The 23,792-nt window shown below is 50.6% G+C and overlaps 1 protein-coding gene and 1 long non-coding RNA gene across 2 annotated transcripts in view; one reads left to right on the forward strand and one right to left on the reverse strand.

Annotated features, from left to right (window-relative positions):
- LOC128334307 (uncharacterized) overlaps positions 1-16,835 on the forward strand; it is a 35,425-nt gene extending 18,590 nt beyond the window's left edge. The window contains exon 3 of the long non-coding RNA XR_008311249.1: positions 16,287-16,835. This is a non-coding gene — a long non-coding RNA (uncharacterized LOC128334307). The remainder of the gene's footprint in view (positions 1-16,286) is intronic.
- Positions 2,353-23,758, reverse strand: COTL1 (coactosin like F-actin binding protein 1). Its single transcript, XM_053270957.1, has 4 exons — positions 23,409-23,758; positions 22,733-22,815; positions 8,950-9,107; positions 2,353-5,122 (listed from the first exon to the last, which is right to left on the reverse strand). Exons 1-4 carry the CDS (start codon positions 23,483-23,485, stop codon positions 5,012-5,014), a joined length of 429 nt encoding a protein of 142 aa, XP_053126932.1. The 5' UTR covers positions 23,486-23,758; the 3' UTR covers positions 2,353-5,011.
- Positions 23,759-23,792: the final 34 nt, after the last annotated feature.

The following is a 23,792-nucleotide window of genomic DNA, read 5'->3' on the forward strand; positions in this document are numbered from 1 at the left end:
ATCCAGCTTGGTTGGTTAAATAGCAACATTCTCAAGGGAAATGTGCAAATGCTCACACACACCTTGGCTCCTCCCACAAGCTCCTTCCCTGGCTCCTCCCACAAACTCCTTTCTGACCAATAAGCCCCTTTAGTTCTTCCACACCTTAAGTGGCCCAGCGGGGAAATGCTTGCCTAACAAGCAGAAGGTTGCTGGTTCGAATCCCTGCTGCTACTATATCAGGCAGCAGTGATATAGGAAGATGCTGAAAGGCATCATCTCACACTGAGTGGGAGGAGGCAATGGTAAACCCCTCTGGTATTCTACCCCAAAAAACCACAGGGCTCTGTGGGTGCCAGGAGTCGAAATCGACTTGACGGCACACTTTACCTTTACCTTAGTTCCTCCCATCAGGTCCTTTTTGGCCCATCAGATTCCTCTTCCAGCTTCTCCCACAAATGTCTCAACATACGTGCCATTCTCCGATGGTCTCCCCAAATTCTTTCTTAGCCTTCCCTTCTTTCGCTCCACCCCCCACCATGCCCGTTTCTCCGTGCCCTCTACAATTTCCTAGAAAAGAATGGGAAAAGATACAATTGTCTGCTTCCCTATGCATCATAATCTCCGTTCAGATCATCCTTCCTCCCAAGGCTGGAAGAAGGCCGCTTTAGCAGATATTCCAGTGATGAAGCAGTTCCCTGCATGGAGCAGCAGCTTTGGCTAGAAGATTTCCAGGTTCCCTTCCAACTGATTCTGTGACCCTTACTCTGCATCACAGTGATAAAGTGTGTCCTGCTTCTTAATGGCGCAGCGGGGAAATGACTTGACTAGCAAGCCAGAGGTTGCCTGTTTGAGTCCCCGCTGTTATGTTCCCCAGACTATGGGAGACACCTCTATCGAGCAGCAGTGACCTAGGAAGATGCTGAAAGGCATCATCTCATACTGCGTGGGAGGAGGCAATGGTCAACCCCTCCTGTATTCTACCCAAGACAACCACAGGGCTCTGTGGTGGTTGCCAGGAGTTGACACTGACTTGACGGCACACTTGACTTCTTAATGCAATTACAAAGGGAAGCTGCACCTGTTGCACTCCTGACTGACACACCGCTGTTAAGCACATTGGAGGCCTGTTGCCACCAGGCTGGAGTGAGAGAGTCACAACTTTCCCGTTATCCTGGTGAAACAGACACGTGACCCTGACCTCTCAAGATCTCAGCTGGGTTTTACGGCCGGTCTAACCCCTTTCTCTTTTGCCCGTTGGACTTGACACGCCACGCGGGTCCCCAACTGCCCCGGTTTGGGCTTTGAGCCGTCTCTCTCGGCATGGCCGAAAGAATGCCGATGTCCCACTCAGCCCTGGTGGCAGCTGCAGGCTCCAGTCTCCGACTTGAGGATTGTGAATTGTCAGCATAATCCCTACAAGACGAGGGTGAAGAGTCCACTCGGCCCCGGAACCAAATCTAGAAGGGAGTGCCATGGCAGCAGTCCATGCCTGCAGCAGGAGCTGGGCATGTGCGCCGCCTTTGGCTCTGGAGGTCAGGAGTTCAGGCCTGGACAGGGAGATCTTCCGCAAAGGGTCAGGTCAGCGGAGTCCATCCCCGAGATCGGTCTCCCATGCCACGGACAGACTGCAAGGTCTGGACAGCATCGGAAGCTGGAGAGGGACGATTTGCCGCTTCTTTGCAACTGGGATGCACGGGAGATGGGGCTAATATAGCGATAATTGCCAAGAAATTGCCACCCGCCCACTCCCGCATTAAGCACCCAGGCGCTTAGCGGAGGGAGGGGGGATTAGGAGCATCGCGGTGGGGTTCCAGGCCGCCCGGCCTCCTTTGTCGCCAGTGATTAATCCAGCTTAATGTGCTCCCTCTCCGGGGTGTCGGAAAAAACATATGTGGCTCAGAGACCGCTTGTCCCGCAGATCCCAAGAAGCCCTCTCTGGCTGGCAACTGGGAAATTCTAGGCAGCCAGCCTGCAGTGGTGAAGCTCCTTCTCAGCCCCTTTCTTGGATGGAAGCGCTCCGAGCCCGCCTTGATGTTTGCTCAGCATGGCCAGATGCTACAGCCCCAGGCTGGGGGAAATGCTGCGCTCAGCAGCTGTGCACGCCCAGCACCCAAATGAAGAAGGAAGCTCTTTCGCACACCAAGTATCAGGATGTACGTTGGCATTTTGCAGCAAGAGGTGGTGCTAGATTGGCGAGGCTCGCTTTCTAAGCTTTCTTCCTCTCTGCTGCTTGTTATACTGCACCTTTTGGCCCTCTTCCCCCCGCCCCCACACGGCAGAATTTAGAATGTAAGCTCCTCGGGGGCAGAGACCCCCCCTTTTTTTTGCCAAGCATGAATGAGACTGCTGTATAAATAAATAATTCCAGGGGGCGGGGGAAACAGGCCTTTTTATTTTATTCAAGATGACATTCTCCCCACCCTCAAAATAGCACAATTCCCCCCCAGTCACAACCTTGTTGGTTACCCTTATGGACGGGGGAGGTGGGGACATGGGCCTCTGGTACAGCAGTCTTCCTTTTGTGATGAACAAAACAGCAGCAATGTTACTTTGAGACCTCTGGATGTTGAGAGCCGGTTTTGCTCCAGTTGATTCGAACCCCTTTTGCTTCCTAATTTTGGGGTGATTCAAACGGGATCACAAGAGAAGCCTCTCTCAGGCTCTGCGCTCATCTATACCCCAAATCCAAACCAGGTCGGAAAGTCACTCAGTTGGCATGGCTTCTCCCAAGCAAAGGGTCCTGGAATTTCTGATGTTACAGGGGGATTTAGGCAGACCAGATCCAAGTCTGAGGGACCCCTTGGTAGACTGCCTCCTTCCTCCATGGGTCAGCCCCCCAGGACTTGTAGAGGGCTTACCTGGTCAGCAAAAGGGGGTCCTTTTTGCACTAATGGTGGCCATATCCCCCCCCCATAATGGCCCTAGCATCAATGCCATTGTGGGACATGGTTTAAGAAAATGGTAGCCACCAGCAAAATGGCGGGCGGACCCAAATATCCCTAAGGGACTTAAGGGCAGGCCGATCCTCCCGGAACGCTGGAGCCCCAGCTGTAGCCGAAGGGTGCCCCATTCTGCTACCAGGCTAGCCTCCCGCAGCCCGAATGACAACCCCCAAGGTCCCTTTGCTGGGAGGCCATGCAACAGGGTTCGAGACTGGTTTACATTTGCTGTACAGACGTCACCGTCCGTCTCAGGCTTCACAGACCCCAAACTGCAGATCAAAAGGGTCCTGTCTGCCCAAACGCCTTCCATTCATTCCCCCGCGAGTCCCATTGAAATCACCGCCGTTGCCCAGCGACAGCACTCCACCGTGCAACCGGCGCTATGATGCATTTCCCTGTGAGCAATAATCCTGCACACGACAACATTCAAAACCAACGCAGAGATTTCTTTGTAAAAATGTACAAAACAGTACAATCAAATGATCAGAGAGTTTGCTTCTCCCCATCCCCACACGGTTTCCTGCGGTTACCATACCACTGATTTTTAATTTTTAAGTCAAATAGAAAGAAAAAGCACTTCTTTAAAAAAAAAAGAAGAAGAAGAAGAGGGAGAAAACATACCACGTAGCACACAGCCAAGCATTTCTGTTAAGGCAAATGATATTCTTTCCTGCTCTTTTGAGAACTGACAGACAACTTCGCTTTCCTTCCCATCTACCAATTAACCTTCTCGCGGCGGGATCGTCCAGCTCACGTCTGATTTTTACTGGTGTTGGCTTGCGCTCATGTTAGCACTGTGGAACTCAACATGGCCTGTTTTCCAGGGCTGATGTCAGGTTTTGGGTGGCCCTTGGCACAGCCCTGCAACCCCTTCTACCTGGATGGGCCCTGAGAGTGTTCCTCCACCACGATACAAAGGCTCTGAGCACAGAAATGGTATCAGGATCAGCCGTAGGCCCTTCTGGGGGGCCCCGGGGCCCTGGCAGCTGCCCAACAGGGCTGACCCATGGTGCCAGTCCCGAAGCTTTCTGAAAATACTGTTTGGCAAGCCAAGTAACTAATAGCACAATCCTCCCTATGCACCAATCAGAAATAACTCCCAGTGGTTCAATTGAGTTTATTCCCAGGTAAAATGAGGCTGGGCTTAAGCTCAGTGGTAGAGCATCTGCTTTGCATGCAGAAGGTCCCAGGTTCAAGCCAGGTAGGGCAGGGAAGGGCCTGCCTGAAACTCTGGAGAAGCCGCTGCCAGTCAGTGAAGACAATGCTGAGCTAGATGGACCAAGGGTCTGACTCAGTATAAGGCCGCTCCCTAAGTGTCATAGGATTGCAGCCAATGTATATACGTTGACATATACTTAATTTTGGAGTCAGCGAATGAACGCAGAGGATGTTACTTTTGAGTAAATAATCTAGGATTGTGCTATAAAGCTGCATCCCTGTGTGCACATTTTTGGAAGTAAACCCCCACTGAACTCAATGGGACATTGTTCTGAGCATATATGTGTGGAATTGTGCTGTAATTGAGGCCACAGTCCTATGCACGCTTCTTTGGAAGCAAGCCTCAATGAGCTCAGCAGGCTTTACTTCCAAGCAAGCATGCCCAGGATTGGGTCACACCAATCCTCTGCATGCATCATTAACTCTGCATGCATCATTCCTGGGAGCCATTCTGCCTTCCTGGCTGTTTGGAAGTCAAGTGTGCTTACGGCCGGCTTTCCAGAGCAACCGCGGATCTGCCCAAGCGCAAGAACGGAACGTCTACAGAACATGTCGACATGTGCTTTGGGAGCCAAATACCCATGGACAATGGTTAAAAGAGAAAGACAGAAAGTTTAAAAAAACAAAACAAAAGAGTAAGCAGGAGAGATTGTATAAGAAGGAGCTGTTTCATTGGATGGCATGAGAAATCAAGGTCCACTTGGGGAGACAGGAAGGGACTTCGAAGGAGCACGGGATGGCAGTGCTGCGTCGTCCTCTCTCTTGCCTTGGCTCATCTCCCCGGGTTGATTCTGCAGATACGTTGTGCTTTCCCCCCAACCCCATTCCCTTCCCGGTCCAGGCAGGCGGTCCAGGAGGCACTGTGCGTTCTATTCGGCTTGTGCGTCGTAATTTGCCCCGCCGGCTTTCTTCAGCTCACCCTTGATGTAATCCTCATCCAGTTCCTTGTGGTCACTGATCACGAACTCTTTGGCAAAGTTCTGTGGGAAGCAAGCCGAGAAGACATTGCTCAGCGAAAGGGCAGCAGCTCAGCTCTAGGGACGGGGGCTGAATTCAAGTCTTGCTGGAAAATGTTCAGGTGGAAAAGTTCCCCTCCCTAGCAGGGTCCCCTCGAACAGGGATTCCCAGATGTTGTGGACTACAACTCCCATAATCCCCAAACAAAAGCCTTTGCAGCTGGGGATTCTGGGAGTTGTCATCAACAACATCTGGGAATCCCTGTTCAAGGAGACACTGCTCCCCACACTCCTGGACAAATGCACCCTTCTTTGTTGACTTTGTGGCGTTTGCAGCCAGAGCATTACTACTTTGCCAACATCGACAACTACAAATATTTATATACTGCTTTTCAATGCAAGTTTCCATAGCAGAAATAATAAATAAGTAAATAAGATGGCTCCCTGTCCCCAAAAGGCTCATAATCCAAAATGAAACATAAGATAGACACTAGGAACATAGGAAGCTGCCATATACTGAGTCAGACCGTTGGTCTATCTAGCTCAGTATTGTCTTCACAGACAGGCAGCGGCTTCTCCAAGGTTAGCAACAGCCACTGGAGGGATGCTGTGCTGGGGATGGAGAGGGCCAGTTGCTCCCCGCCCCCCGCGCCATAAAGAGAATCGCCACTTTTAAAAGGTGCCGCTTTGCCCAGTTAACTTGTTCTCCTTATGTGCCATGTTATCTTCTCCCTCACTGAATAAGCCTAGCCTATCAGGGATCCCATAGCAAGCCAAACGGATAGGCAGCAGTGGGAAAAGAGGTATTGGGGCTTAGTCTGAAGGCATAGGATGCAGCAACTTTGTTGAAGCTAAGCAGGTCTGGCTCTGGTCAGTGTTTGGATAGGAGGCTGCCTGGGAACTCATCGAGGTCATCTGAGGGGGCTCTGCTCCGGATGCCAACAATGAGGGAGGCTTGGTTGTTGTGCAAGCGAGACAGGGCCTTCTCTGTGGCTGTCCCCAAACTCTGGAATGCTCTCCCAGTGGTCATTCGCTCCTTGGACTCCATCACAGTTTTTAGAAAGCTTGTTAAATCTTGGCTTTTTATCCAGGCCTTTACATGATTGTTTTATTGCTGCTTCTGTGTGTTCTTATCTGTGTACAGATTTGTTGTCATATTTTTAGCTTAATACTTTTAAACTGTCACTTTTATTATGTTTTTTTAACTTTTGTAAACCGCCTTGGGATTGTTTCTAGTGCAAGGCAGTATATCAGTTTAACAATAAAATAAATATACACCATCTCAAGCTCCATGAAAGCAGAAAGGTGCAAATGAAATTCATTATTATTATTACATTTATATCCCGCTCTTCCTCCAAGGAGCCCAGAGCGGTGTACTACATACTTGAGTTTCTCTTTCACAACAACCCTGTGAAGTAGGTTAGGCTGAGAGAGAAGTGACTGGCCCAGAGTCACCCAGCTAGTTTCATGGCTGAATGGGGATTTGAACTCAGGTCTCCCCGGTCCTAAGTCCAGCACTCTAACCACTATACCACGCTGTCTCCTTAGGCAGCTGGTAACAGCCCTCCTCTTCCAGTATGGTGATCTGACGGCAGAACACAAAATGGCTGCAGTATAGGAAGAGAAGGAACATGTCCCAGTGGCCTAGGCAATGTGTAGGGATGTGCTTCCTTTCTGTTCTCCACTATTGTTTTGTCCCTCTTTGCATCACCAAAAAGGGTCCCCCCTTGCAAAGCCCACAAACAGGGATGTGAGGTCCAAGTGGGCCATTTCATCTGAGTCGTATTACTCCCCGACTGACTGATACAGAGCCACCACTGGCGGTGAGGTGGAACCCGCAGCTTAAGAGGCACTCTATCTCTGAATGCCAGATGTATGCTGGAGGAGACCACAGGGAGGGGCTCCTGCCTTCATGCCGTTTGTGAGCTTCCTGGAAACATCTGGTGGCCAGCTGTTGGAAACCGGATGCTATAGAGGGACCTTTGATCTGAGCCAGCCAGGCTCTTTTGATGCTCTCTGGGCTATCGGGAGCTACCCAAATGCAAGACAGGATATTGGTTGGTGGTGTGGCCCCATGCCAAATCCAGTTTCCCTTGAGTGAAAGGGTTTTGCTCACCAAGTCTGGACACACAATTGAGTTTTTAAAAAGTAAACCATGCATCTTGCTGCTATCACCGGAGAAAAAGGCTACGCAGTCTGTTTCGCCCACAAATAAGTGTCTAGTTCCTCTTAAATTCCAGGCAGAAGACACACGTTTTCAAGACAAGCTCGCCTCTCAGCAACCACTTCTCTGGCCATCCATCCCAACCTCAGCATCGCCCTGGGAATGAATCGCAGCCTTTGTTTGATACCACAAACAAGCCTGGCCATTTACTGGGGGCCAGCAAGCTGGGATGCAGCAATAACCTGAATTACTTCACACAACAGAAACAGGCAAAGTTTGCACAATGCACCGTGGAAGCCCGCAGCCAATGTCTGAAGTTCTCGTTGAGTCCGGCTGCAGGGCAATTTGCTAACTTGGCAAAGAGGCACCTTTTATCATGGTGATTCTCTTTATTTAGCAGGGGGAGAGTAACTGGCCCTCTCCACCCCCAGCACAGTACCTCCAGCAACTGTTGCTGGTGTCTGTCTTATGTTCCTTTCTAGAGTGTGAGCCCTTTGGGGACAGGGATCCATCTTATTTATTTGTTATTTCTCTGTGTAAACCAGCCTGAGCCATTTTTGGAAGGACGGTATAGAAACTGAATTGAATTGAATGAATCCGATGCATTCACAGAGCAGCAGCAAGGTCACAAATGGATGATCTCTCCTAATATTCCAGCATGTCAGGGGACCACTCATAACGTCACTGCACTCTATCCTGAAATAATTCTATCGGAAACGCAAAGGGCTTGATTTCATTCATGGAGGTCTGGCTTCACACTGACCTTTAAGAACGTCCTGCCTTATACTGGTGGCTATAAGCCACCTCCAGCCTCAGAGACAGGGTGCCTCTGAGTACCAGTTGCAGGGGAGTAACAGCAGGAGAGAGGGCATCCCCTCAACTCCTGCTTGTGGGCTTCTCAGATGCATCTGGTGGGCCACTGTGTGAGACAGGATGTTGGACTAGATGGGCTTCCTTGGGCCTGATCCAGCAGGGCTGTTCTTATGTTCTTATACCGAGTCAGACCCTTGGTCCATCTAGCTCAGTCCTGCCAGCACTGACTGCCAGCGGCTGCTCCAAGGTTTCAGGCAGGATTCTTCCCCAGCCCCACCTGGAGATGCTACACAAAGATTGGGGATGGAGCTGTCGCTCAGAGGAAGAGTGCTTTTGCATGCAAAGCACTCTTCCTCTGAGCGACAGCCCCATCCCCAATCTTTGTGTAGGGCAGAGAAACATCTAATCTCCGGCTGAAGAACCTGCCAGGAGGATGCAGAGGGGAGGAGCTTGGCGGGCCGTGCTGGGAGGGAGGAAGCCAGCCGCAGCCAATGGGAGAAATGTTGTGGCTTCTGCATGCGTTGGGAGGGTGAGGGAGAAATGCCGCCACTTTGGCGAGGGCCAGCAGGGGTGGGGGATAAAGTTGACCACTCTAGGCGGTTCACAAAAACAAACACGACAAAAACGAAATAAAACAAACTATTGAAACCATTTCGAACATTCGAACTGAAAACACTTGAGCTCCAGGGTCTGGATCTGGCCCTCAGGCCTGACGTCCATCACCCAAGAGCCTCTTCTCACCTTCGGCCCCAACCCCACCGGTCAGGGTGGGGCCAGGAAGTGCAATCCTCCTCTGCCTCCCCACGTCCAGCCAACTTGTGGGGCCAAAGGCCAGAACCAGGCCACATTCCGAACCACATTCCGAACCACTTACCTGTACTACTTCTTTGACCAGAGTTTTATCGGTGCCCGTCTTGGCTCTCTGCAGGCCGCTGACGCTCTCCCCGATCCATGTGATCAGGGCAAACTTGACCCGCTTGCTCATGGCATCCCCGGTGGTGAACCGGACAAAGCCAAACAACCGAATGTCGTCTTGTGGGGGGAAAGGGAAACAAGAAGGAGGGAGTGAAGCGGTGGAGATAACAGGCAGCACACCAAGGAGCTTTTTGACCGAGTCGTCTGCAAATGCGAGACGTTGTGCCCCACCAAGCCCTATGAAGACTTCAGAGACTGGTTCTCATGGTCCGGGTTAGGGTAGGGGGTTCAATCCAGCCCAAGAGCTGTGCACAGACCTGTTTTGTGACCGCCTGTGAGTAAAAAACAAGGAAGGAGCGGGAGGAAGTAACCGTCTTCTCAGCGTCAGCAGGCTCCGTCCTTCCAGGAGAGCTGGCCGGGTGGCAGCAAGCATGGCTTGTCCCCTTAGCTAAGCAGGGTCTGCCCTGGTTGCCTATGAATGGGAGACTAGGAGGGTGAGCACTGTGATATGAATACGAATACAACAAATATTTATATACTGCTTTTCAGCAACAGTTCTCAAAGCGGTTTACATAGAAAAATAAATAATACCTAAATAAGATGGTCCCCTGTCCCCAAAGGGCTCACAGTCAAAAAGAGAAACAGACACCAGCAACAGCCACTGGAGGGATGCTGTGTGGGCTGGATAGGGCCAGTTGCTCTCCCCCTGCTAAATAAAGAGAATTGCCACTTTTAAGAGGTGCCTCTTTGCTCAGTTAGCAGGGTGCACTGTAAGAGATTCCCCTTCGGGGATGGAGCCACTCTGGGAAGAGCATCAAAAGGTTCCAAGTTCCCTCCCTAGCAGCATCTCCAAGGTAGGGCTGAGAGAGATTCCTGCCTGCAACCTTGGAGAAGCTGCTGCCAGTCTGTGAAGACAATACTGAGCTCGATGGATCAAGGGTCTGACTCAGTATATGGCAGCTCCCTAACCAGCAGCTGTGCCCATTTCTTTAGGGAGGTAGGGCAAAAAGTCCCCTAGTCCAGCAGACGCTTAGCAGACGATCACTTCCTCCCCTTCCCACCTTGACCATTTACTCAGAGATGATCAGAAAACAGGAGTGTGCCCAACTCCCGAACATGGATCTCTAATTAGGATCACGAGAACAGCCCTATGAAACCCACTGGTTTTACTGCTTGCTCGGCCCTGGAAAAGTGGAAGCGAAGGCCCGTCAGCCATCTGGCAGGCGACTGGCCTGGGTTTGGGTTTGCCCCCCAGCCCAGCCCACCCCGGTGAGCTCCAACTTCCCCTTTTCACCCTGGGGAGATTCCTGTTTTCTGGGTCCCTCCCTGGCAAGCCTTGGCTTTCTGGGAAGACCTGGGGATGCTTTTTTTTAAACTGGTGCGTGGCGCAAAATCGCGGCTTCTTTTGTCTCTCCTGGCTCGCCAATGTCACGCGGTGACCCTGAGTTCTGGTGTGATGAGAGAGGAAGAGAAAAGCCTCTCTTGACTCAATTTCTCCACACCATGCATAATTTTATAAACCTCTGTCATGGTGCCCCTTAGTCATATTTTTACTTCCTTACCCTTGCATCAGATGCATGAACGGCTGGCATTTCATGACTTTCTGACCTTAACTCTTTACACGTTTGGTCCTCAAATGTGGGTCCCCGGATGTCGCCAGACTACAAATACCATCATCCCCTGTGACAATGGCCATTCTGTACCCATCTCTCTCTCTCCCCACCAACTGAAATTAACATTCCATGCACGAGATGTATGCAGCAGCCCACGTAAGCCTTAACTTTCCTCTTCGACTTCTTTCCTATTCTTAACGCAATTCTCTCCCCTGCCTTCTTACCGCCCGCCCTGCAAAGTGAAACGCTGGCTGTCATTTCTGCAGCGTTTGCAGCTAAGTGTTATCTATCATACAGAAAGTAACTTCCCTTATAAAAAGGAAATGCCACCCTGCTTCTAACAAAAAGAAAAAGGGAAAAGGAAAAAGCCACCTTCCTACCCAGATAGCTGTGGCTGAAGTCTAAAGAAAGCCAAGCGGGATGTCACACAGATATGAAGGATGAGCAGACAGAACAGAGAAGACAACCTCCCTGCATCCCCTCTGGGGTTCCTTCCATTTTTAAGTTTAAATATTTTTGATCCCGACCTTCGCTTCTTCCAAGGAATACAGTGTGGCATACCTCTTTTATCCTCCCAGCAACCCTGTGAGGTAGGTTAGGCTGGGAGGGAGGGGCTGCCCAAGGTCGATTAATGAGCTTCATGGCTGGGCAGGAATCTGAAGTCAGTTCTTTCCTCTCCAGGTCACCCACAGAGTGTCTTGCCTCATAAGAGGAGAAGGCCTAGCTCAATGGTGGAGAATCTGCTTTGCATGCAGAAGGTCCCCAGTTCCCTCCCTGGCAGCATCTCCAGATAGGGCTGAGAGAGAGACTCCTGCCTGAAACCTTGGAGAGCCGCTGCCAGTCAGTGTTGACAACACTGAGCTAGATGGACCAAGGGTCTGACTCGGTATATGGCAGCTCCCCAGCTCTGCAGCCCTCTTCTCTATCAGGTTCACAGACTGGCAGCGGCTTCTCCAAAGTTGCAGGCAGGAGTCGCTCTCTCAGCCTTGTCTTGGAGATGCTGCCAGGGAGGGAACTTGGAACCTTCTGCTCTTCCCAGAGCGGCCCCGTCCCCTAAGGATATCTTATGTTGTTCACATGTAGTCTCTCATTCAAATGCAAACCAGGGTGGACCCTGATTAGCAAAGGAGAGAGTCCATCCTTGCTATCCCAAGACTGGCTCTCCTCCCTGGCCACGGTGCCTGTGGATGATGGGAGTTGTAGCCCAACAATACCTGGAGACCCACAGTTGAGAACCCCTGGAGGAGAGCTGGTCTGGTGGTAGCAAGCATGACTTGTCCCCTTAGCTAAGCAGGGTCCACCCTGGTTGCATTTGAATGGGAGACTAGAAGTGTGAGCACTGGAAGAGATTGGGGATGGGGCCACTCTGGGAAGAGCATCTAGGTCCCATGTTCCCTCTCTGGCATCTCCAAGATGGGGCTGAAAGAGACTCCTGCCTGCAACCTTGGAGAAGCCGCTGCCGGTCTGTGTAGTAGACAATACTGAGCTAGACAGACCAATGGTCTGACTCAGTATACGGCAGCTTCCTATGCTCCTATTTAATTTAGATCAACGGTGATCTTCCCCTGCCCCCCAGGCAAGGGTTCTTTTGCTGCCGATTCGGGGCAATCCTATGCATGTTTACTCGGAGGCAAGTCCTTCCGGGTCCAGCGGGGCTTGCGCCCCAGAGAGTGTGTTTAGGGTTGTAAGCCCAAAGCAGCTGCCTTCCAAGTGACACCTCAACGGAGCTTTTGTTCCTTTGCTTCTGCCGCTTTGTGTACTTAACAGATTAATTGTACAAGCAACGCCTGAAGGCCGTATATCTTAAACCCGCTCTTCCCATTCCAAAGTCCATTTCTCACTTATCAGTAACTGCCTTTTCTTGGTAGTTTCCTGGGTGGGCAAAACCGCCCTGGGCCAGCCGATGTGCCTGGAGTCAAACGCCTTTCTCTCTCGGAAGGCTGAAATACTAGATGATGGTTGTGAGAGCCTCCCAGAGTTGACTGGCTGTTTACGGCTCTTGTGTTGTGTGCGGACTCCCACGCAGCTGAAATCCAGTTGCCAAATAATGGAGAAACTGGCAAGGGCTCCTACAGTTACATCACATGTAAATGGTTGGAGAGCACGTACAGATAAAGGAATGGCATTGCCAACTTTATTTTGCCAGCCCCAGCTCCTGTGTCTTTAACAGCAGCGTGATCTAAAGACAGAATCAAGTATATGGGATGAGGCTGTAGCATCTCTGAGAGGTCAGGTTCAATCCCTGGCCCCTCCAGGCAGGGCCGGGAAAGACCTGAAGTCCTTGGAGAGCTGCTGCCAGTCAGTGTAGCGAATACTGAGCTAGATGGACCAAGGGTCTGACTCTGTATAAGGCAGCTTCCTATGATACTGCATTACTCCATGCCATGCAAGCCGTTGTAGGGCGATTGATGTTCAGTGATTCTCAAACTTGGGTCCTCAGGTGTTATTGGACTTCAGCTCCCATAATCCCCAACCAAAGGCCACTGAGGCTGGGGATTATGGGAGTTGAAGTCCAATAACACCTGAGGACCCAAGTTTGAGAATCCCTGTAGATCAAACTGCTGTTAAATGCACAGCAGTAGGTGAGCCAGGGGTTTGGGTCAGTTGGCAACGAGATGCTAGTTTTGTTCCCGATTCTGAAAATCTCTGGGCAGCAGTTACACAGACTGAATACTGAGAGAGAAAGAGATATCGCTCTCTCGTTCTATGCATTGCAAATTTACAAAGGAGAGAGTAGAGTTAGGGACTGTAAAGTAAAGTTGTGCCATTGAGTTGATGTCGATTCCTGGCGCCCACAGAGCCCTGCGGTTGTCTTTGGTAGAATACAGGAGGGGTTGACCATGGCCTCCTCCCATGCAGTATGAGATGATGCCTTTCAGCATCTTCCTATATTGCTGCTGCCCGATGTAGGTGTTTCCCATAGTCTGGGAAACATACCGGTGGGGATTCAGACCAGCAACCTTCTGCTTGTTAGTCAAGCATTTCCCCTCTGCGCCACTTAAGGTGACCGTAGCACCTTTAAAAACAACAACATTCCTACATGTAAATAACTCCCTGCAAGCAGTAAGAGAGGGCTGTATCATCATGGAGAAGGCTATGTTAAAGCTTTCTAGGGAGGGAACTTTGCCTTTTTATGTAGATGAGCGCCCAATATTGCTGTCTCCCACCTGGAATGAGAATTGGAAAGCCCAGATTTCTCCAACGTCAATGGGCCATTTTAGATCATATGGTCACCATCAATAAGTGGATAAGTCCCTGCCCCGAGAGGCTTACAAGGCAGGGGAGAGAAAGCGGAGGAGGACTACCCAAGAAAGGTACTTGCAATTGGAAATTTTGCTTTGTATGGGAGAATCAAGACCCCATTCCAGATGGCCGCATGGAAGTGGAGGAACAAGGAAGATGGCATCTGCCTGACAGCCGAGGGAGTTGCATTTTGCAAAGGCAGAGAGAGAATATGATTTGCAGACAGGAACAGGCTGTCACTGAAACTCAGCCACAATCATTACCATAAGGAAGGCTGATCCCCCGCTCTCCGCCCCCCCCCCCCGCAATAAACTCACCCTTTTAAGTAAATATTAAAGAGGAAGGCCTGCAGTAACAGGACTTGGGAAAGATTAAAAATCCAAGAATAAATGGTTAACCCTTGCATGCTTTCCCTACAGACACTTCCTGCTGCAGGCTGTAAAGGGAGGGGCACAAAAGACACATGCCCACTTTATACCATCATTCAGAACTAGGTTTCATTTGGCTTACCAACATTAGCACGATTGTGTGGGCTCGTGCCAAGGTGGTTTACGGACCGAGATGGAACTGAGATCCTCGCCTTGGCATGGGTTCACACAATCATGCGCTGATGTCGGTAACCCACATTAAACCTAGATTCGAATGGTTGTATGGAGGAGGCCACAGGTTCAGTTCAGACTCAGGCCAAAATCATGATTAACGCTAACCATAGCTAAGAACCCATGCCATGGTTTGAGCTAAAAGTTCAGTCCAAAAATCAGTGGTCTAGCTTTACAGACCATGGTTTGTCTGGATCCAGCTATGTGAAGGCTTCCCATAAATCTATAGGGTCTGGCAGCCAAAGAACTAGCTAGACATTTCAAACCAGTCTGAAATCCACATCTCTTGGGGCTTCAGCGCCCCGATGCTGCACCTCGCCTGGTTACTTTTACTCTGAATTAAAATCGTTATATCTCCCACGTTTTAGCCGTTCTCAAAGCCGTTTACCTAGCAAACGGTATGAGCAAATGCCTCCCTATCACAAAGGTTTCGTGACCTGAAAAGAGACACGGGGGTGACTCCAGCAAGAGCGATGAGGAGAGATGCTCTGCTGGGCTGAATGGGGACAGGGAGCTACCACTTGAAAAGGTGCTTCTTTGCTCAGTTACATGCTCAGATGCTGTGAGTCCATAAGGTCGTTCCCACGACCTTCTGCTGGGCTAGGGAGGCAGGGAGGGAGGGCGGGCGGGAGGAAAGCAGGGCGGGAGGAAAGCACCTACCTTCCCCCCAGACTATTCAAGGGCAATCCTAGCAGCACAACCAGCGCGGCCACGAACTGCACAGCGATCCGGGGAAAATGCATCCCAGCGTCCACATATCCCACAATGCACCGATGCATTGTGTGACAATTGCTGTGCATTGAGGGATTCCGCCATGAGTTGGGCACTCTAGGCACCCTGCTCTGTGTCTGCTTGGGCTGCACACTCAGGCATTCACACGATCCCGTACCTAGGTTAAAGGGCGTGCTTACACCCTTTAACCCACATAAAAGGCTGGGTTATATTCCCGGGCTACCTGGGGAGGCAGTGTCAGGATAAGCTTCGATCTCAACACTTCACACGAGCAGCCCGACCCAGGTAGGGCTGCCCAAACCTGGGTAGGGCTGCTCATGTGAACAGCCTCTATGAATCAGAGAATATTAAAGTTGGAAGGGACCCTGGAGACAGGAACATAGGAAGCTGCTGTACATGGAGTCAGACCCTCGGTCCAGCTAGCTCAGTATTGTCCACACAGACTGGCAGCGGCTCCTCCAAGGTTTGTAGGCAGGGGTCTCTCCCAGCCCTATCTTGGAGATGCTGCCAGGGAAGGAGCTTGGAACCTTCTGCATGCAGATGCTCTTCCCAGAGCAGTCCTCTATCCCCTAAGGGGAATATCTCACAGTGCTCACATATGCAGTCTCCCATTCTAATGCAAACCAGGGTGGACCCTGCTTAGCCAAGGGGACAATTCATGCTTGCTACCACAAGACCAGCTCTTCTGTCTTCTGGTCCACCCCCACTTGGTGCTGGAATCTGCTACCGCAAAGAGTGTGTGGGGGGGGAGGAGAGGAACTCGTCTAAAAGGTGGTCTGATTAACAAGGGGCACTGCTTTTTTAATTGTCTGCAAGGTCATTAAATAGATTAAATGCTGCAGTTCTCCCCATCCTCTACTTAAAAAGAGGCCCAGGAATATCAGTTCTTGCACTACAAAACTCTCTAAAATTACCCTTCTAAAAGAAGGCTCTGCATTGCTCTGGAGACACCGAATGATGATGGGAAACCACCAACCCCCCGCTCTCTTTCCAGAGTTGTTATTAAATAGCGAGCCTTATAACAAGTATCTGATCTTATTTCCACTGAGCGTGACCCCATTTCTAACCTCAATTATAATAAAGTGTTTTGTTTTGTTTTTCATTAAAAGATGACAACGGTGACGACCATCCTGGAAAGGCACTGAAGGTTGCCGTCGATATTTCTGACTTGCACCGGCACCTTTCCAGTCTCAAAGTGGATTGATGGCACAAGACGTTGAGCTGCCATCTTGCTTAACGCCCCCACTGGACTGACGCCACCTTTACAAGCCACCTGAAATGACTCCCCGGCCTTGAATTGAAGCCTTCGTTCAAGGCCCAGGGCGCCCACGGAGACTCAATAGCCCCTGCAAAAGCAGCCCCCGGCCTTGAAACATGATGGGGCCGATTTAAGCACATCTGGCCATGCTCTTCAGAAAGAAAAGGCCTTTAGCAAAGCCAAAAAGAAAGAAAGAAAGAAAGAAAGAAAGAAAGAAAGAAAGAAAGAAAGAAAGAAAGCAGAAACAATAGATGCTATACATTTAAGAGGCATGAAAATAACACACCAGAGAACTTGTGTTTTGGGGCAGAATAAAAATATGTTAAATAAAATAAAAATAAATAAATACACTCCAAAAGCAGAGAGGCAGCTCTGAACATAATTCTGCCTTATAGCATTGACCCACAGTATTTTATTCATTCATTCAGTTTACACACCGCCCTTCCTAAAGTATCTCAGGGTGGTTTACATTGAAACCAAAAACAGATATCGGAACAATTAAAATCGGAAAACATCTCAACCCGATGAAAACACATTAAAATTAAAGTTCGCACTAGAGAGCATTAAAAGACAGGCTAAAGTCAGTATCGCTGACTTCCTTGGGTTTCGATCCAAGGTAGGGGTTCTCCTTCCGTGCGGTTACCCAAGATCCTTTGAGTTGGCTGCTGCGGACTACACCTGGGGTCTGAGCCCGAGACATCCCTCATGCAAAGCATGCCCTCTGCCCCTGAGCGACGGCCCCGCCCACTCTGGCACTGAGCCAGCAGAAAGGTGGGGGCGCTTCCGGTCCATCCTCATCAGCCGCCAATCAGGAGGCAGCCGTGGAGGCCGCTTATGGCTTAATCATCCCTAGGGGTGTGCACAAACCGTCCAACTGACAGTTCATGCACGCACATGTGCACACGTACCCGTCACTTCTGGTCTGACGCTGACCGGGGTGCCAAGAAGGCATGTTGCCACCCTGTGCAGCAATTCTGGGCACAGTGCCGGCAGGGGTAATGTGGCGTGGGTAAGAGGAATCTCCCGGTCCCTTAAAGGCAACACACACACCCCGCCGCCGAACTATTCGAACTGCTGGACCTCCGAACCGGTTTGGTGGTCCACAGTTCGGAAAAGTACCGCCGAACCAGTTCAGGCACACCCCTAATCAGCACTCAGTTGCTGATTGGCTAACTGGCTAGCCAATCAGCAACCACAGACATGCAGAGTGACTGGCATCTGTCTCCGGCCTCTGCTACCACCTCTGAAGGGTTGCTGGGAAGAGGATGGGGGTTTCCCTTCCTCTTCTGAGCCACTGAACTGGCTCAGCACCAGCCACTGCTGAACAGTCACCTTGCAACGTGTCCTTCAAATTAAGAATCCTCTGTGATTCATTTATTTTTATTTTTTAAAAGGCACATGTCTCCTCTTCCGGAACTGTTTGGTCATGTGAATATTACCAAAGCAAGGCCTGTCCTGTCCTTTCCAAGGTTCCTATTGCCTCTGTCTACTGTAGGGAGAAAGGAACATAGGAACACATGAAGCTGCCATATACTGAGTCAGACCCTTGGTCCATTTAGCTCAGTATTGTCAGCACTGACTGGCAGTGGCTCTCCATGGTTTCAGGTAGGAGTCCTTCCCAGCCCTTCCTGGAGATGCTGCCGGGGCTTGAACCTGGGACCTCCTGCATGCAAACAGATGCCCTATCACTGAGCTAAGGCCTCCTCCCCTAAGGGGAAATATCTTACACACTCACATATAGTCACCCATCCAAATGCAAACCAGGGTGGAGCCTGCTTAGCCTAGGGGACAATTCATGTCCCCTTAAGTGGCGCAGCAGGGAAATTCTTTACTAACAAGCAGAAGGATGCCAGTTCGAATCCCCGCTGGTACTAGATTGGGCAGCAGTGAGATAGGAAGATGCTGAAAGGCATCATCTCATACTGTGCGGGAGGAGGCAATGGTCAACCCCTCCTGTATTCTACCAAAGAAAACCACCGGGCTCTGTGGGCGCCAGGAGTCAGAATCGACTTCACGGCACACTTGACCTTACTGCAAGACCAGCTCTTCTCCCGTTCTAGGGATGAGCAAAAGCAGAGAGGTCTCTGGGCTACCCTCGTATGACCCTCCCCTGTACACAGAGTTCACGTCTGAACAGTACAGAAGGGGGCCACCTGACCCCCCACTTTCCAAAGCACCTGCTATTTGTTATGTAACTATGGTAATCGCTGACGCCCCACTGAAAACAACAACGAGAGAAACCCCACGTTGTCGGCGGTGGCGGGAGGGAGGGGGAGAGCCCAGAGAATAAAGAAATTCATACAAAGTCATTCATCAAAGTGTCGGTGCTGACAAAGCCTCACACATCTCCCGGCTTGCCTGCTGAGCAATTCTGTTCCTGTTTTGTTATTCTGAATTTCAAGACAAGCAGGGAGGGGAGCATCAGGGCCCGCCAGAGGGGAAAATCAGAGCGACAGGCAACTTGCCCTGACGGAGAAACAGAGGAAGTGTATAAGGAAACAGCCCAGACACAGGGCCAAGGGGGAAGCACAGCATTGGAACTAACACGCTTGGGGTCCCACCCCCCACCCCAATGTAGGAGCCATGGAGTTCAGATTCAAACCAAGACTGTGCTTCTTTGGGGGGGGTTATCCACCCCTACTATGGTTTTGATTGGGATCACTCCTCCTCCCATGATTGTCCCAGCTGCAGGGAGGGGTGCAGTCAGAACTGGGGGAGGGGGGAAAGGGCTAAAGACCCCGCTCTCATGCCTCAGTCACACTCCCAGGTCTGCTATTTCAGAGAGGGAATGCACCCCCCACACACACACACACATCCTCCTTCCTATGATCACACATCCTTCCAATGATCCTTCCAATTCCAATTTAAGTATGAAGTTTTCCAATTTAGTTTAAATCCTTTCCCATTCCAATTCCAGTTCCAAGGATCCTTCCAATGACCCTTCCAAGGAGCCTTCCAAATCCATGATCCTTCCAATGACCACACATCCTTCTCCTTCCAGGGATGCATTTCTTGGAATATGTGCTTCGGCTCTCAAGCGGCAATGCCCAGAGGTCTGAAGAATTGACCCTCAGGGGTGCCAACGGGCCCAGACGCCACTCCTTCAAGCAGTGGGGAATTCTGGGCGGCCTTCAGAGGTGCGGAGAGCTGCTCTGGCGGTTGCGAGTACGGATTCTCCCCTGTGCTCAGCAGGGCTTGCCTTGGTTTGCATTTGGATGGGTGGCTCATGTGAGCGCTGCAAGATATCCCCCCCCCCTCAGTGGAAGAGCATCTGCTTTGCATGCAGAAGGTCCCAGGTTCACTCCAGGTAGGAGCACCTCCAGGTAGGGCTCGGAAAAGCTCCTGTCTGGCCGCTGCTGGTTGCTGTGGACCAGTGGTTGCAAACCAGGGTTCCTCCAGATGTTGCGGAACTACAACTCTGATCACCTCCAGACACAATGAATTGTCGCGGGGAATGATAAGAGTTGTAGTTCATCAACATCTGGAGGAGCCCTGGTTGGGAACCAGGGGTGTAGGCAGGCAATACTGAACTAGATTCCGACTTGGTAGAAGGCAACTATAATTGAGCGGATGGGTTCAAAGAACCTGGGCCTCCCAGCTCCTGAGGGCCCCCCAGCTCCACCCCTCCCTATTTTCTCCATTATCTCCCTCACTCCAAGGGGCCCCTGGGGAGAGGGGCCAGCACGGGCCCCCCCTCTCCCCCAGCTAAGCCCCTGGGCGTATGAAATGTTCCAATGAAATGTCCCTATGAAAGCGCCAGAGAATGATGATGCCTTTTGCAATCTTAAAATATACCAGTGAAGCAGGTATTCTGGGGTACAAGCAACAAGCGCACAGAGCAGGCCTTCTGATTCCCAGCCTGGAAATCCAACGATCGGCCTCCCAGCTTCTGAGATTCAGCTCTCCATTGAAACACAAACACAGAAACACAGACACGCCTTCCACAAGCAAGCAAGCATGGTGGCTCCAGCCAGCCACCATCCAAGGCGCCAATGGGTCTATGACTAAGAAGGCAAAGGAGGAGGAATCCCCTGATATGGAAACTGTACCGTGACTCGGTCTCCATCTCCACTTTGTATATTTGGGGAGTCTATGGCGGGAGTGGGGAGAGAGAATCTGTGTGCAAGTTAGAGAAGGGGGGGCATATATTAGTGAAGGGGTGTGTGGAATGAATATTATGGGTCACGAAGCTCCTGCCCCTTCAGATTGTTGCTCAAGGCTTCATTTAGTTATCGATGAATTCATCGATCATGGGCTCCTAGCACTACTTGTACTGGTATGGGGTTGCTAGGCCAAATGCATCCAGACATCTCAGATTCATGGGGCGGAGCTTGGTGATGTCACAAGACGGGCAAATTTTGAATAACGGGGAAAGAATCCGGCACAGAAATTGGTCCCCCAGTTGCTGGACTACAACTCCCATCATCCCCAGCCCTTGTGGCTTGGGATGATGGGAGTTGTAGTTCAACAACAGCTGGAGGGGCAGGTTTGCCCACCCCTTGGTTACAGGGTACAGCTCAAGGGAAGCACCCCAATGACCCATGATTAACTTTTGCTACCTGTCTTCTTGTGGAGGGGGGCGGTGACAGGGGTGGGGAGGTTTGGAGAAATAGGGTCATTTTTGGTTCTGGGGTCTCAAATAGCTGAGAACACCCTAGAGGTGTTCTTGGACTACAACTCCCATCACCCCTAGCCATCATGGCCAAAAACCATGGTGGATCGAGGGTGATGAGAGTTGTGGTCTGAAAGCAGCATCTGGGGACCAAAGTTTGAGAATCCCTGGTGTGAATCTTAAAACCTAAATTAAAATGCCATGTTATATCAAATGGTCTGATTCCTCTAAGTTCCATAATAATTAAACACACCCAAAGCAGATCCTTCAATAGCTATTGGGAGTGAAACGGACATATACTTGACACACTATCTAAAACCACAGCCATATGTATTTGAAGACACAAGCCTTTCAACCCAAAATAGAGAGAAAAGAACTGACGAAGCTAAGTGACTTGCCCACATCCCAGCCACCCACAACATCTGAAGGATCAACTTCTTTCTGTATGTAGTCAGAGGTTCTCCAACCTGGGTCCCCAGATGTTGAATGACAACTCCCATGTTGTAAGTCGTCGTGTCTGGGGATGATGAGGTTTGTAGTCCAAAGCATCTGGGGACCTGAGTTTGATAACCCCTGACAAGAACTTTACCCAAAGCCATACATTGGGTTCCCCTGCCTTCAGAAGTTAGGTAGGCAGAGACTTCTTTGTGGTGGCTCTCCTTTGTGGAATACTACCCTTAGAAATATTAACTTGGCAGCAACTCTTTTAGGTACCAAATCAAAACTGTGGATAAATATTGCCCCATCCTTGTTACCTTATTGCTGCTGTTATTTCTTTTATTGGTGTGTGTGGTTGAATGGGTTTTAGTACCCGCCCCCTTTAACTTTGATTTTGTTAATTTGGTTTCATACGTCCCCTTTGAAGGCTTGGCAGCAGAAAGACAAAGATATATATGGGTTTGATAAATCAATGTGAAATGGAATCAATGCAGAATATTTCCTTTTCAGACATCTACCTTGATCTAGAGCTCCATGCATGCACCAATGCACAGATTCAGCTCCATGCACGCACACGCACACACACACCGGTGTATGTTCATAGCTCCTGCTTTGAATGGACTTCTTCCCTGTTCGTTCCAGTGGGCGGGGACAGCTCTGTGATCATAGGAGGAATGCATATGCACAAAGCTCCCTCCTCCACTAAAGTGAACGCTCAACATGGCCCAGTCACCAAGGAGAGAAATTACGGTTTGGGACGAAAGTTGTCATATGAAGGATTCTGAAATGGATTTTTTTTAAAAAAATAAAAATGCAAAGCTCCATTTCCTTTATACTGTAGACATTGGCTTATTCATAGTATCTTTAAGAGGTATTCTCTACTAGAAGAGAATTCATGGTTTATAGTTTAGCAGTGACAAGAAAGAAAGAAAGAAAGAAAGAAAGAAAGAAAGAAAGAAAGAAAGAAAGAAAGAAAGAAAATTCTGGAGGGGAGAGATCCCCCTCCCCAATTTAAGCCTGGGGCAAGACAAAAGAAGGATTAGCTGGGTGAGATCATTCCACAGGGCTGCTTGCAGTGAGATCATCAAAATCCAGACAGTTAAACTATCAAGAAGGAGAAGCAGACAAATAAACTCGATTTAGAGGCACCGTCGACCTCTTATCCTTCTCGCCTTCTCACTCACCAGCTGACGGCACCAGTGATATCATAGTGGGGGGGGGGGAGAAGTCTGGAAAACTGTCCTTACCTGTACATTGTCTTATAAACTCCTCGTAATCGACTCCATGGTGCCCTGGCACGATTGTGGACCCCTCGTACTTAAATGTCACCCTTGGAGAAGTGGGGAGGAAAGACATCATCAGACGTTTCTCAGGAACGGAGGGGTGTGTCCACGTGTCACCCTATTCAGATGTTATGCTCCTACATGGTTTTTTGGTATGAGTGACTAATACCTCTCTGTTCATCTAAACACTGAACCTGGGTCCGAGTGGTTAAGGTTATGCGGGCTGTTCCTGTGTCTAGATCTGTACGCTTTCATTTTGGCCAGTTCTGACTTCTCTCCGGACCCCGCAAACTAGACACAGCCAAGAAATCCACTCGCAAGCTTCCCCCTCCGACTGGAAGGGGCCGACCTGGCGCCTGTCTCTGGGATACGAGTCATACAGATATGCTTGCTCACACACACACACACACACCCCGCCCAGGAGTTGGCGCAAGCCTGGGCACATGCAAGGCCAAGCCACCCATCCATCTCGGGTTCAAACCTGCAAGCCTCTGGCGCTCTGAGCCAAGATCTGGGGCAGAGAATGCTGGGGTCTCCGGCGCGGAGAGACGCCCCCTTGCCCCCCAAGAGACCTTCCCCCCCACCAAGAAAGGGGGCGGGGGGGGGTGTCAAAAAGTCAAGGCAAAACGCGGCGTCTTACCAGTTCACATCGGAGCCATCGTCTCTCACCAGATTGTACGCCTCTCGGCACGCTTCTTTGTCGATTTTCGTGGCCATTTCGAGGAGGAGGAGGAGGAGGAGGAGGAGGAGGGCTCCCCAGCTGCCAGGAAAGGGGGCGGGTGGGCAGAGGAAGGTGGCCTCCGGAGGATGAATGAGAGCGGCGCTCCCCTCCTGCAGGCGCCGGTGTGGGGATGGGGGTCCTCGGGGAACTCCGCGGAGAGCGTCCTCTGCGGGCTGCCGGGTGCTGGAGGGCAGCCGGAGAGCAAGCAAGCCGAGCGAGGCCGGATCCTGCTGCTGCTGCTGCTGCTGGCGCGGGCGGCTGCTGCGCTGCAATGGCTCATTCAGTCCGGCGGCGGCGGCTGCA

Source organism: Hemicordylus capensis, chromosome 9 (genome assembly GCF_027244095.1).
Source record: "Hemicordylus capensis ecotype Gifberg chromosome 9, rHemCap1.1.pri, whole genome shotgun sequence".
In the NCBI taxonomy this organism is placed as follows: domain Eukaryota; kingdom Metazoa; phylum Chordata; class Lepidosauria; order Squamata; family Cordylidae; genus Hemicordylus; species Hemicordylus capensis.

Coding starts and splice junctions, on each gene's coding strand:
- COTL1 (XM_053270957.1), bottom strand. CDS start 23,485: ATGGCCACGAAAATCGACAAAGAAGCGTGCCGAGAGGCGTACAATCTG. Junction 22,816..23,408: donor GATGGCTCCGATGTGAACTG/GTAAGACGCCGC, acceptor CACTTCTCCAAG/GGTGACATTTAAGTACGAGG. Junction 9,108..22,732: donor GTTTATAAGACAATGTACAG/GTAAGGACAGTT, acceptor TCCCCCCACAAG/ACGACATTCGGTTGTTTGGC.